This window comes from Globicephala melas, chromosome 17 (assembly GCF_963455315.2).
Source record: "Globicephala melas chromosome 17, mGloMel1.2, whole genome shotgun sequence".
Classification (NCBI taxonomy): Eukaryota; Metazoa; Chordata; class Mammalia; order Artiodactyla; family Delphinidae; genus Globicephala; species Globicephala melas.
The window spans coordinates 13,218,720-13,232,673 of record NC_083330.1 but is presented as its reverse complement, the minus strand read 5'-3'; the positions used below and the strand labels follow the sequence as shown (position 1 = coordinate 13,232,673).

General features: G+C 36.9%; 1 protein-coding gene across 4 annotated transcripts in view; it reads right to left on the bottom strand.

Moving 5' to 3' along the window:
• Positions 1-13,954, bottom strand: part of PREX2 (phosphatidylinositol-3,4,5-trisphosphate dependent Rac exchange factor 2) — a 288,710-nt gene that overhangs the window by 187,882 nt on the left and 86,874 nt on the right. For all 4 annotated transcript variants that reach the window (XR_009559575.2, XM_060287422.2, XM_030859603.3 and 1 more), the window contains exon 6: positions 12,448-12,609. Coding sequence is in view for 3 of the 4 variants with exons in the window: in XM_060287422.2 (XP_060143405.1) it covers positions 12,448-12,609 (162 nt within the window). In the remaining variant the exon portion in view is untranslated. The remainder of the gene's footprint in view (positions 1-12,447; positions 12,610-13,954) is intronic.

The following is a 13,954-nucleotide window of genomic DNA, read 5'->3' as shown; positions in this document are numbered from 1 at the left end:
ACTATAATAAGAAACTTCCCGAAAGGGAAGTGTTAATCTGTGTTAATCTGAGTATCTACATTACAAACACATTTTAAATTTTAAATATTTCCCTCTCTTCTTTCCTTTTGTCAAAAGGGTAGACATAGAAATAGAAATGGAGATCTGTGAAAAATTTACACTATTTCATATACCATGTCATGTGATAATTAAGCAAAAAATGTCATCAAATATCAATATAAATCCCAGTTTCAGTGGCAATGATTTCTAACTTATAGTGAATACCATCCTCTCTTAGAAAAAAATTAAGATACAATAGTATTAAAAATGTAAAAAATGTAAAAAAAAAAGGAAACCATATTGATTCTTGCACAAGGGACCTACACAACCTTATGAAAAGTGGCTTTATTTGTAGCAATTTTACAAAAGGTACAAAACACTTCACCTTAGACTATTCCATACAGCAACCCATGAGTGCCAAGGCAGGAAAATAATTCATTACATTATAAAGGGTTACTGCCAATATTAGGTTAATTTTCATATTAACCAGTCTTCCAAGTAAGTTTCCCAAATTAAATATGTAGGTATTTATTTATAGATGTATTCCTAAATGAAAGAATTACTAACAATACATTTTCTGACTTGTTTGTGGTTATTATCTTTGTTAATAAATATAATGAGAATTTAATGTGAATTTGAGCAAACTATAATGACTAGAGGCAATTTATTCCATCCTCATATACAGCCTTCTGGGGAGATATTGTCCAAGAAGAACTCATGGGGACCAATGTGTAAAATAGAAAGCGGATATATTATTCTTGATGATAACTGGCATACCCACTGAATGGTCCCATGAGTATGGCTAAAACAATCTCCCTTTGTAAACTTAACCCATTTGGAAAGCCAAACATCAACAGAAAGAATCTTGGCGAGGTGGATTTAAGGGGAGCTTCTGTAAGCACTGGGCTAGGAGACTCTATCTACCACCTGGACAAGACTGTCCAAAGTCTATCTGTCTCTCTGTGTGCCTCTCCCTCCTAGACCTTTCTCTCTTTTCTCTACTTTCAATGCCAACAAGTCAAACATCTCATTGGCTCCTTTGATTCTGTAGCTATGTTCATATGCCTTCAAACCACTGTAGAAAAGGGATAATCAGGCTTAATGTATACAGTCAGAGTGAAAATTAATACAGCAATACATGCAAAACTCCCGGCACATGCCTAACGCATACAAAGGACTCAATAAAGGCTATTACAATTATGATTACTAACATTGAAGGTGGTCTGATTCTGCAAGTTTCCTTCCTTTATTTCTGATCCCTGCTGTGTTTCACTCTATGTTGATTTTATGGTTTAATTCATTAAAGACAATGTTATTTCTCAGGTTACTGAGGGTGGACACATCTTGTTGCCTCAGAGAACACTGACTCCTGCCTTGACAAAAAAAGGCCTTCCAGCTTGTATCTGGATACTTCCAGTAAAATTAAGCTCCTTCCTTCATAAGATAGTCCATTTCTTTATTTAGTCTAATTATCAGAAAGGTTTTTCTTACTGCAGAGCCAAAATCTACCATGATTTTCACTCGTTGACTATTTTTCCTCCTAGGAGTGGGTGGACATCCTCTTCGTGAAAGGCCGACCAATATCTGAACATAGCTAACATGCTTCCTTCTGCCTTCCAGGCTCTGTAACACCGTTGCCTTTTGACCATATGGCTTGATTTCAGAAACCTGGAAGATCCTGCTAGATCTCCTCTGGACCTTCTCCAGTTTGTCAGAGTTTCCCTTAACATGAACACCTCCAGAAGTGAATACAATCATTTGGATGTGAGCTGGCAAATGAAGAATATAGCAGTGATACTATTATTTCTCCAGTCCCCTACAATACATAATATTAATTTAGCATAAGGTTATATTGGCATATTTATGGCAATCCCATCCTACAATTGATTCAAAGTGCCCCTCTAGTCAAAGTGCTCCCAGGTCTCTTTCCTCTAGCCTATACTTGAATAGCTTGACTTTTGATTCATTTAATCCAGATTGATATCACAGCAAGCTCTCAAAACTCTCACTAATATACAGATACATTATATTGAAGGCATCACCATAAGTTCCCAACTCCTAGCTCCTGATCAAAACTCAGAATAAGGACTTCCCTGGTGGTGCAGTGGTTGAGAGTCCACCTGCCGATGCAGGGGACGCGGGTTCGTGCCCCGGTCCGGGAAGATCCCACATGCCACGGAGCTGCTGGGCCTGTGAGCCATGGCCGCTGAGCCTGCGCGTCTGGAGCCTGTGCTCCGCAATGGGAGAGGCTACAACAGTGAGAGGCCCGCGTACCGCAAAAAAAAAAAAAAAAAAACCTCAGAATAAGATTAACTGACCTCTTTGAGGTAAACACTTCTTTTCTTAAGCAACTCAAAGCATCTGCTTAATTATCAATTAATGTAATTTTATGGGGTAAGGACATCAAGCCCATATTGCCACAAATATACAAAGTATATCTTACAATACACACGTAACACACACTTTACTAAATCCTACTGAGACGTTTCTATTACTGAGGTGATGTGTCTTTAATATTTAACAGCAGACTTCAACAATTAATACAGTATCACCTTTACTATCTTCTACCATAGTAATCTACTATCATCACATGAAATATCTTCATGAATTCCTAGGGATATGCTTACGTACTTAAAAAACTCTGTGTCAAAACATACAGATTTGTCTAAAAACCTCATTCTAAAAGAATGTCCACTGTGTCTTTGATTTTACCATGATTTAATCTGTATATTATTTCCTGGACAATGGTGACTAAAAATCATTAAAAAGTTTTGAAACACAGGTAGATACATTATTATAAATATTGAAGAAAATCTGGCCAAGTGTAGACATAGTCTCTCATGTAATCACGATATGCCTCTCAGTTCAAATTCATCCTATCTGCAAGCAGACACTTAATAAATGTCTGCTTTTGACTAATGTTGTGTCATATTTCTCCCTCACTTACATGATATAATCTACCTTTCTCTGTAGTGGAAAAAACCAAAAACTCACAGCTTTGTCTGCGAAATGCATGAGGTTTATGATATTTTGAAAATTACGTGCAATTTGTTTTCATTATCTAGAAATGGCAAGAGAGTTTCTGGGGTTAGGGATAAAGAAGCGAAGCTACAAAACTGAAATTGAATGACTGAAATTGAATGATTACAAACATCAGATTGCTAGGAAACAGTCAAGAGCACTAGAGTCTATCAAAATGAGCATGTCAGACAAATTAGCTAGAAAACCAAAAATGTGAAAGCAATAAAACAAGCTGGGCAGATTACTGGAAGACAGCAAAGCCTGTAAGACAATGGTGCTCAAATTTCAGAGTCTGGAAGACACACCTGATGGGACTGTTAAAAACTTTTAGGTTCCCTGGCACTATCCTCACAGATGGAAACTGAGTACATCTGGGGTAGGTCCCAGACCATTCCAGTAGATTCTGATACACTGTTGTACTCTGTCAACACTTGAAGCAACACTGCTTTGGAAGCCTGAGCTCAGGTGCTCAAGTGCACAGTATAGCAACCCTGCTAACATGGAGATGAAGGTGAGCACAGGGCCCTGCCAGGTAGTCCCAGCTGCTTCCCAGAGCCCAGGACAGAAAAGATGTTTATCATATGTTACAGATCACAGTTACACCCATGGTACATTTCATCATCACCGAATATTCATTAAAATCTGTATAATGTTATTTTACCTGGTTAGTATTTTATCTTCATTTTGAAAATGGATGCTAATTTTTAAATCTAGATATCTATTCTTTGGCCAGTACAAATTTAGTCATTGAGCAACCATATATAATAAACACTGTGATCTAGAGGAATACTAAAGTCAGGTTTTTAATATTTCTACAATGTGCCAGGCAATGTGTTAAACATTTTCTCCTAATATAAATCTCCAGCAAGTCGGCCACTCCTAGTTCTAAAATTTTAAAAAGCGTGTTTATTTTATTAAATTAGCTTTGTACACTGTTTCATGGGTCACTTTGTAGATGTCAGAGGCAGCAGATTATGGTATTGTGAAAAAATTGTGATCATGAAGAAAAAAGTGCCCAAGAAAATAAGCTATTTTAACAGTGTAGTGATATATCATCAAACCAACATTTGAGAGGGAAGGTGTGAAAGAACTGTTTTTAAAAAATAAGAGGGCTTTGTGTAAATCATTAATTTTGAACTACCCTAAAGCCATTACATATAATGTAATGTGTATCTGTACATATTTAATGAAGATATTTTTAAATAATATTTTTACCCATATGATTTAGAGTCCTGCTGTCTTTTAGCAATTCCTTAAAAAATAACTAAAATAAGGTGATATCTCATTGTGGTTTTGATTTGCATTTCCCTGATGATTAGTGAGCATCTTGTTATGTGTCTGTTGGCCATCTATATTTCTTCTTTGGAAAAACGTCTATTCAGATCCTCTGCCCATTTTTAATCAGATTTTTTTGTTGTTATTGAATTGTATGAGTTCTTTATATATTGGGGATATTAACCCTTTACGGGGTATATGACTTGCAAATATCTTCTCCCATTCAGTAGGTTGCCTTTGCATTTTGTAGATGGTTTCCTTCACTGTGGAGAAGCTTTTTAGTTTGATAACTCCCATTTGTTTTTATTGCTTTTGTTTCCCTTGCTTTGGAGTCAGATCCAAAAGAGAATATCACTAAGAATGATGTCAAGGAGCTTACTGCCTAAGTTTTCTTCCAGGAGCTTTATGTTTTCAGGTCTTACATTCAAGTTTTTAATACATCTTGAGTAAATTTTTGTATGTCACATAAGATAATGGTCCAGTTTTCCCAACACCATTTGTTGAAGAGATTGTCCTTTCCCCCATTATATATTCCTGCCTCCTTTATCATAAATTAATTGACCATCTATCTGTGGGCTTATTTCTGGGCTCTCTATCTAGATATCACCTTACACCTGTCAGGACTAGGAGTATTAACAAAAAGACAAGAAATAACAAGTGTTGGCAAGGATGTAGAGAAAAAGGAACCCTTGTACACTGTTGGTGGAAATGTAAATTGGTGTAGCCACTATAAAAAAAAAACAGTATGGAGGTCCTTCAAAAAATTACAAATAGGTGCACTGTATGATCCAGCATTTCCACTACTAGGTACCTAACCCAAGAAAACAGAACCACTAATTCAGAAAAGATTTAGGAACCCCTATGTTCATTGCAGCCTTATATCCAGTAGCCAAGATATGGAAACAACCTAAATTTCCATTAATGGATGAAAGGATAAAGAAGAGATGGTATATGTATATAGAATAGAATACTACTCAGCCATGAAAAAGAATGAAATCTTGCCATTTGCGACAACATGAATGGATGTTGGGGGGTATTATACTAAGCGAAGTAAGTCAGAGGGAGAAAGACAAATGCCGAAGATTTCACTTATATGTGGAATCTAAAGAATAAAACAAACAAACATACAAAATAAAACAAAACCCAGACTCACAAATACAGAGAACAGATGGTGGTTGCCAGAGGGGAGGGTGGTCACGGAGGGGGATGAAATGGGGGAAGCGGATCAAGAAGTACAAACGTGCAGTTATAAAATAAATAAGTTATGGGAATGTACTGTACTGCACGGGAATACAGTCTATAATATTGTCTTAACTTTGTATGGGGACAGATTGTAACTAAACTTATTGTAGTGATCATTTCACAATGCATACAAATGTCAAATCACTATGTCCTACACCAGAAAGTAACATAAAATTGTATGTCAACTATACCTCAATAAAAATTTATATATAAAATGTACGTAATAGATTTTTGAAAGAGCCAAAATAATATACTTTTATCATCAATATGATTTATCATTTTTAATTTGTATTTCCCTTTAGAAAGCTACATTTACCATGTAAAATTCAGAGACTGTGTGCTTGTGATGAATTACATATGTAGAATTAAATACAGCAAAACTCCAACTAGGAAATTACCTGCATGGTTCTAATCCTGACTGCTTTTATTAGACCAGGAAAGGAAGGTTAACTGGTAGGTCAAGGTAAGAAGTAATCATAAATAAATAACTGTGACCAGTGGTGGGAGATGTACCCACCAGGATCCTCTCATTCCGAAAGCTTCTCTCTTTCTACCCCAAGCTGTGCAAACCTATTTATTCCTCCTCCGTCACCACTGCCCAGCAGTGCGAAGGGTGAAATGTAGTAAGGGAAACCCACCATTAGACAGAGGAAACAGGACCTGTACTACAGAAATTTACAAAGACTTTACAAAGACTGAATTTCAAACACTTGCAGGGTGTTCAACTTTAACACAAAAAACTGAAAAACCTTGCATGGTACATTTGTGAACCATAAACAAGAACAGGATGCTAGAGAGGATTAGAGAACTTCAAAGCAGCAGGATAATGAAACAAATATTGGACTCTGAACAGAACCACATCAGAATCATTGCCATGAACCTAAGGCGCCAAAAACATAGTGAAAAGACAATGACAATTAATACATAACTACGAGGTAATTATATCTGCATTCAATTACCAGACACTGTCCTAGATGCTGCGGACCCATAACATGAGACACGACCCCTGCTCCGAAGAAACACATATACTAGTGGAGAAACAGATATGTAAACACAGAATTAAATGCTGTGTGATCACAGCTATAATTTAACATTAATAAAATGAGAGTTGGCATGAATTAACAGTGATGAATATCAGGGATGATGGCTGTGTGTGTTTATGATTATGTATGTTTATTATTAAACATTTATTCATACAGTTCATTCCATGCTGTGGTTTCAGGTTTCAATCATTTTCCAGTCATTTTCCTTGTCAAACTTATGAAGGACACCACTTAAATATCACTTCCCAATATGGTTAAGAGAGCAATCGAATGGATGGATCCAGCAGTGACTTCAGACATACACACTGGGACCCAGAGGCGTCCATGTGGGCAACACGCCTCACCAAGGTCCACTTCTTTTTGTGTCTGTCTCGTGTTACGAGATCCAGCAAGAAAAGAATAACAATTCAGAGTCTAATTTAAGAAGCTGAATGATTTTTGAATCTATAATTTGCGGTATATAATGGGCTGCCAATTATACGGTCAGCATACATGAAAAATGAATTTCAAAGCATCATCACAGAATGTAAGGTGGAAGCACGATGAATTTCATAAGGGGACACATTAGATGCCACAGCAAGCCTTCAGAAGATGATAATAGCCAAAAAAGACAATCAGAAGCACGTATGTTTATTTTATGGCTTTTTTCTAATTTCCAATGTTTCTTCAAACATTGCAATCATGATTTAGGATGGACTGTAATAATAGAACAAATCCCCTCCTCTCAATAAACCCAATAAAACTAACATTGCTAAACCGTATCTAGACTGTTGGAAAGGGTACATCTTTTTTATGTCAACAAGTTCTCTTAAGGTAAGTTGCATAAGGGTTCATGACGGATGTCTTACAGCTATGAGGTGGCAAAAATCACTGTCAAATGAAACTGCTCATTAATTATCTGACCCCAGTATCAGCTCTCCCTGCTTCACACCAGGGTCTATCTAACTCATCTGGTCAACTAAATGCTGAATGTCAGTATCAGAAAAACACAGACTGACTGCAGAGAGAAACCATAATCTTGGAAAAGGTAGAAGATGACAGGTCTTGGAACTTCCCCACTCATATACAAGGCATTGGCAGATGAAGGTCTCTCAGAGCTAGACCCATTCATGGTGCAAGAAAAGAAAAATGACTAGAATGACAACGAGATAGGTGTTTCATAAGAGAACAGTTTCAATACCAGAGGAGTCTCTTGAGAAAATTAATGAAGCATTTGAATATTCTTTCAAAAAAATCTTTTTAAAATACTAGGAAAGTCAAACATGAAATGAAGAATATCATATTGTTTCATCAGAGTCTTGTAAAATATATGTCCCCACCCACCCCAAAAAAGACTAAGCATTCGATTTACTCTTTTTGAGATTCAAATTATTAACTGAAATAAAAACCTAAATTCTGTTACATATTAGATTAGCTAAAACAAACTAATAATATACCTTTCATTTTACCAAGATAAAGTCCCAATCAAACTTTCCTCCTCTCCCACTTTCTATATAATTTTGGTCTCCTTTCTAAGTGGATTCACTCTCAATGGTTGTCTTCCTAAACCACTTATCCTTAAATAACAAGAGCCATGTATAAATCAATCCAACCTCAAGGTAGTAGACAAATTTGTATCTACCACATCACCTTGTAGAGAGGACAGAAAGAATCAGGTCTCATCACAACCTATGGAAGACTCACACTCATAAAATAACAAGAGGTCAATACACTGTCAGATACAAACTGAATCAAATGTAAGCAGCAAAGAGATTCCAAAACCAACAAGAGGTGATTTTAAAATGGTCTTGTAGCACTGTATTTCTCCACGTAAAAAGGTAATCAAGAGGTGTCAAATTTCAATTCTGTTTCTTTTTACTTCCTAAAACACAAAAATTATCCTGATCTTATGTCTCCCAACACCTTCACCTATTAGTAATTCCCACTCTTTTATTGTGATTTTTTTCCAGATTTGAGAGATCAGTTCCAAACAGGCCTATCAAGGACATAATGCTGAAGAACTAAAGGACATAATGTTGACGGATACTCCCTTATCAACGTTCAGCATGACGCCAAAGAATTAGTTATCATGACAATACTATCGACCAACCCAAAAGCAGACTAAGAATGAGCATGGTCCTGTTCTAAGAAATGAATCAGTCACTCTGATTAAACAGCTAACAAACTTCTTTCCAAGAACACGGATCACCGCCCTACAATTACCTTCAGCAGAATATGTGGTGGAATGTTTTAAATGTTGGATAAGATATATGACTGAGATATAATACATAATACTAATCAAAAGCAGAACTTCAAATATGACCACGTAAACTACAGATCTTCTGCGGTACAGTCACTATGTAAACGCTGACCGCAAGCCTAATTTCTACTATCGACTCACTTTTTAAAGGGCAAGCAGCAAAACCAACTTCATGTAAAGAATGTGCTAAACTTGTACCTGAGTGGATAGAATATCACACGGTGATGAGGAATAGAAACTTTAGAATCAGTCTGCCTATTTTCAAATTAAACTCTGCTCTCTGTTAGTTTTAAGAACTTGGTTAAGTTATATAGCCCTCATTTTAAAAAGCTGTGTAGTGGGGATTATGGTACTGGGTTGGCCAAAAAGTTAGTGCGGCTTTTTCCGTAACACGTTATGGGGAAACCCGAATGAACCCTTTGGCCAACCCAATACTTCAGCAAACTTTTCAAAGAGACTCACCAGGATTGCCTACAATGGAGGATCAGCCTTTCCTCAAAAGGAAATTGGTTGATGGACAATCAAGGGCCCCTGCCCTCCCCTGAGCAAATTTACCCATGCAAGATTGGTGGAATCTCGGATTTTGATCTTGAATGCAGTAATATAAGGATGGAGAAAATGACTAGCGCCTATTCGTCTTAGCTAGGGCACTGATAAGACCACCAAAGAGCTTCAACTGCCTAGATACGCTTTCGAGTCTGAGAGGGTAGCTTTTCTATTGATTCCATGAGCTACTCAATATCTTTTAAATTAACTTTCCTTTTAGTTTCTGTTGCTTGGGACCATATAACCTTAAGTAACATAACCTTTTCAGTAGTTAGGTGCATAAATTAGACAGATAGAGGGGATTTCTCAAGGGTAAGATCTAACGGCTGAACCATAGCGTTAAAATACTACCTGTTATCTGCAGAGCCTTTTACAGTGTTCAAAGCACTTTCATTTATTTCATTGACCCCTGTAATAACCCAAACTGTACGTCGAAGAGATCTGGTGCTTCATCCCCATACTAAGGGGTCCAGACTGGACATCAAACCTGCACAAAAGCCAGGCTTTTTTCATTATATCATATGATTTAAGAACAATAAATTTCAATTGCTTGTTTACTTAAATTCAATATAAAAGGAATGTAATGATAATTTAGCAGCACAAAATACCAGAGAGGCAAGTTACCGGAGAGATTTTACTCCCCTTCATTTGATGAATGGGGAAATAAGACCCTAGATAATTAAGTGACATACTTGAAATAATCATCCACCGAAAGTGGAAATAATGCAAAGTCATGGTGTATCAGACTCAGATCCCCATTCAAGAGAATTTTAGTTACTGGAGCAAGAGTGTCAACTCTAAGATAGTTCTAAAAGGTCCGCAGGTGCTCCTGGAAGGAGTTAGAGAGCTGTTACCCAACATTCGCTCAAGGCTGCTCACCTCCAAAACTCTTGAAGGAACTCTCTGTTCTGTGACTGTCATGCCATCAGACATTTGTCTTGGCCTTGTCTTAACCTCACGAGAGTCACTTTGAACATACATAAAGCTGCCTGTAAGCTGAGCACTAATCCCTGTTAGCGATTCACAGAAAGCCCTAACCATTCCCACTCCCTTCCAGGGCCTGAATTCATCCTACATGGCCGCATCCCTCCCTTTGATTCGTGTGCTTCTGGAGTCTTACCAGATAGCAGATCCTCCTAAACTTCCCAGAAGGGACCAGGCCTGAGTACTATAACAGCTTTCCCCCATCTCTCCAAGGTGGTGGACTGAGATGTGAAATCAGGTTCTTATCACAAGTTTCCAATCAACTGGCTGGACCCTGCTCCAAGCTGCATCCCCTCAAAGTCCCAAAACTCCCAAGTCACTGTATGGCTGTGTCTTATGCACTCATTTTCAAATCCTACTCAAGTAGAATCTGTGTTGCCTCTCTTTTTGGAACCTGACCTTCATTTTATCTCCCCTGCGCCCACTGGAACTGTGGTCACATCAGATTTCCTCTCACCGGTCTCCTTTGTCCCCAGGCTCCATTTTTCTCTCCCACTCCAAGCGCTGTAAACCTACCAAGGCTGGTGAGGTTGAAGCACCCACCGCTATAGGCTACAAATGACATAGTATGGACCACAGAGCACTCTTCCTTTGAATAACTGGCCATGAACAGTGGAAGAAATTGCAACACTTTTTAAGGATTCTCCCATTTCTAAAGGAGACTCAATTTTTAAGATACACTGATACATGAGGAGGAAACAAAATTATGACAGATTCCATTTCCCTAGAGAACCTAAAAGAGTTTTATTTTGGTCAAAGGCCTGGCAGAAGTCACTGACAAATCCTGCAATTTAAAACAAGTTTGGTTTTTCTTCTGATGTTTGAGTGACAACAGAATGGCAAAAGCAAACTTTCATCTATTTTTCTCAGCCCAGCAGGACAACTGCCCCCAGGAAAGGAATTATCATCATTAATCAACTGTAAAACACACAATCATTTTAATTGATTGAAATAAGTAGCATTCATGCTGAAATAAGGGGTCACCCTGAACACTTGAAATGAAAGAATATAGATGAGGAAGAAACTAAGTCAGTTAGCATTTTAAAAGATTAATGGCAAAGAATGGATAAATAGGAGCATTCCCTGGGGTCAATGTTTGAGGTTTCTTTGCAAATCTGAATGGATGTAAGGTTATATCTAAATGGAAACCAACACTGAAGATAAGAAATGTATCAGTCAATTATATAGCCCTAAAGATAAAAGCAATCCCCTTGATTTGTGTGATACAATATTTGGTTGGACATTTTAAATCTTCTTTACACTTTAAAAATATTATCTTAATTGCTTACTTTATAACCATAAGAAATTATCCTAGTTGAAAGCTCTTGATCATCTAAATTAAGTCAATTTAAAGAAAGAATTTTAGTTTATTCTTTACGTAGTGCTAAAGTAAGATAGGGCTCCAACTCCATGAAATAACTGGGATACAAAATTACCATAGCTGAAAACATATTACAGATTCTGAATATCACTCTTCATTTGCTTTTTTGTCATTTAAAAAAATCTTTCTTTAGCGAATCATGAAACCATAAAATTTTTCATCTTGAATGGACCTTAAAAATCATGTCATGGCCAGTTCCTTCATGTTAGAAATGAAGAAGTTCAAATTTAGAGAGATGAAGTGGACTTAAAATGAAATTCATCATCAAATACCTAACTTAGAGTCTGAAAATAATGATATCACAGCACAGGTTTGGAGCCTTACTCCCCTTCTTTACTCTCTCCAGGACTCAGGCTACGATTATATATTACTGACCAAAGTTAAGACAGGAGAAAGATTTGTCATGATGCACAAATACTGAACTATTTAAGCTTATAACACACACAGTTTTGATTGGCTCTATCGTAAAGCTTTCAGGTTGAAGTTAAGTCAATTAACTGCCCCTTTAAAGATATTTAAAAAGAATAATGACAGCACTTTTCGGAAATAGTTAGAGCCCTCTAGCATTACCTAGGAAAACGACCATTTATGGTTCCATCCAATGCCAGTAACTCTACGCACAGCAGAAGACATAACAAAACTATTTTAAGCTCAATTGTTGAGTACAGTGACTGTACCTCCCAGCCTTCAATGTGAGACTGCCACTCCTCTAAAACTTCCAGCTTCTCCATCTGTCTCTTGGCCTCGTTGATGTTGGAACAGACGGCTTTCATGGCTTGGAGGGCTTCCATCACTGCTGCATAGTCACTGTGTTTCCTTGGAGTTCGCTTCAGCAACTCCTGTTTATACACAAAAAACAAACCGCCCTTTGATCTTCAGCTTTCTGGGACAGCAGGTTCAGACTGACCAGGAAATGAAAACTGCAAAGTCCGTGAGAGCCAATTTCAGAAGTGACATCACACACTCCACCAAATTAAGATCAAAAACAAAAAGGCTGAATCAATGAATAAGCGTTACCCCCTGGCACACTTTGCATTCACTTTAATGTTTCCCTCAAAATGATGTTTTTCAAAAAACTAAATTAGGCATCTCCTTTGGAGTTGTCAAATACCTCACCTACTGCATGCAATTTTTTATAAGTTTGAGCTTTGCTCCAAAAGGAGGACATCTTTATATGTTGATTTCATTTTCCTAGAGCCTTTAAAAGAATAGTTAATATTTAAATGAATATGTCCTGTAATTTCAAAAACAATTTAAGTTCCTTATTTTCTAATATTTTTTGAGAAACTATAAAAATGTCATAAATAAAGCAAATTTTTAAAATAGTCTTATACTCTAGTAAAATAAACAATTTATAAATTCCACAATACTCCATCATTAAAGGAGGAATTTATGCTGCGTTTGCCAACAACTCAGGTTCATTCTCTGCAATGAATGAACTTCCATACACCCTTCAACAGCTTTCTTTTTGCTTTTATTTTCTTTTTATTTTTTTTCCATTTAGGATATCAGAACTAGAATAATCTTTAATCTTATAAAAGGTCTTGTTTAGAAGCACAAAATTAAACATCTTCACCCACTGTCTAGACAGTTGTGACCACGTTACTTTTTAATTAGTCATTTGTTTCTTTACTACAGTTGCTATCATCATGTAATTAAAACAATTACAGAAATCCTGAGGCAAGTCTTTAAAAGAATTTTCTCAATTCTTAACATACAGTGGGAAAATATGCAGTTGTTATACTCTCTTGATGTCTGCTATTGTTGAAATTTCTGCCATAAACTTTGACCCTGCATTCAAAATATTCACACTCTATAGAACTAACACCAATAGAATGCACATTACATCACTCCCAAGAGCAGGCTTAAATAGTTACGCTGGATCACAAATCCATAAAGGAGATACATATGCTTCTGCAGAGACTCTCAAGTATAGAATTATTTGTAAATTACGTGAAGTGGCAAAGGCAGCCTGCAGTCTATGTGCCCGGTGGGTATCTCTGGAGTTGAGACATGAATTTAGATAATGTGAGACAGCAGGAGAAATGACTAGTAATAATCTGTCCGTTACTTGCTATGAACCTTGTGCTGATTGGCCAACCCAATAATTCCAAGTTCCACAAATAAGACCAACGTATCTTTTCTTTAACACACGGCCTAATCCCCTAATGTTCTTCTCTGAAT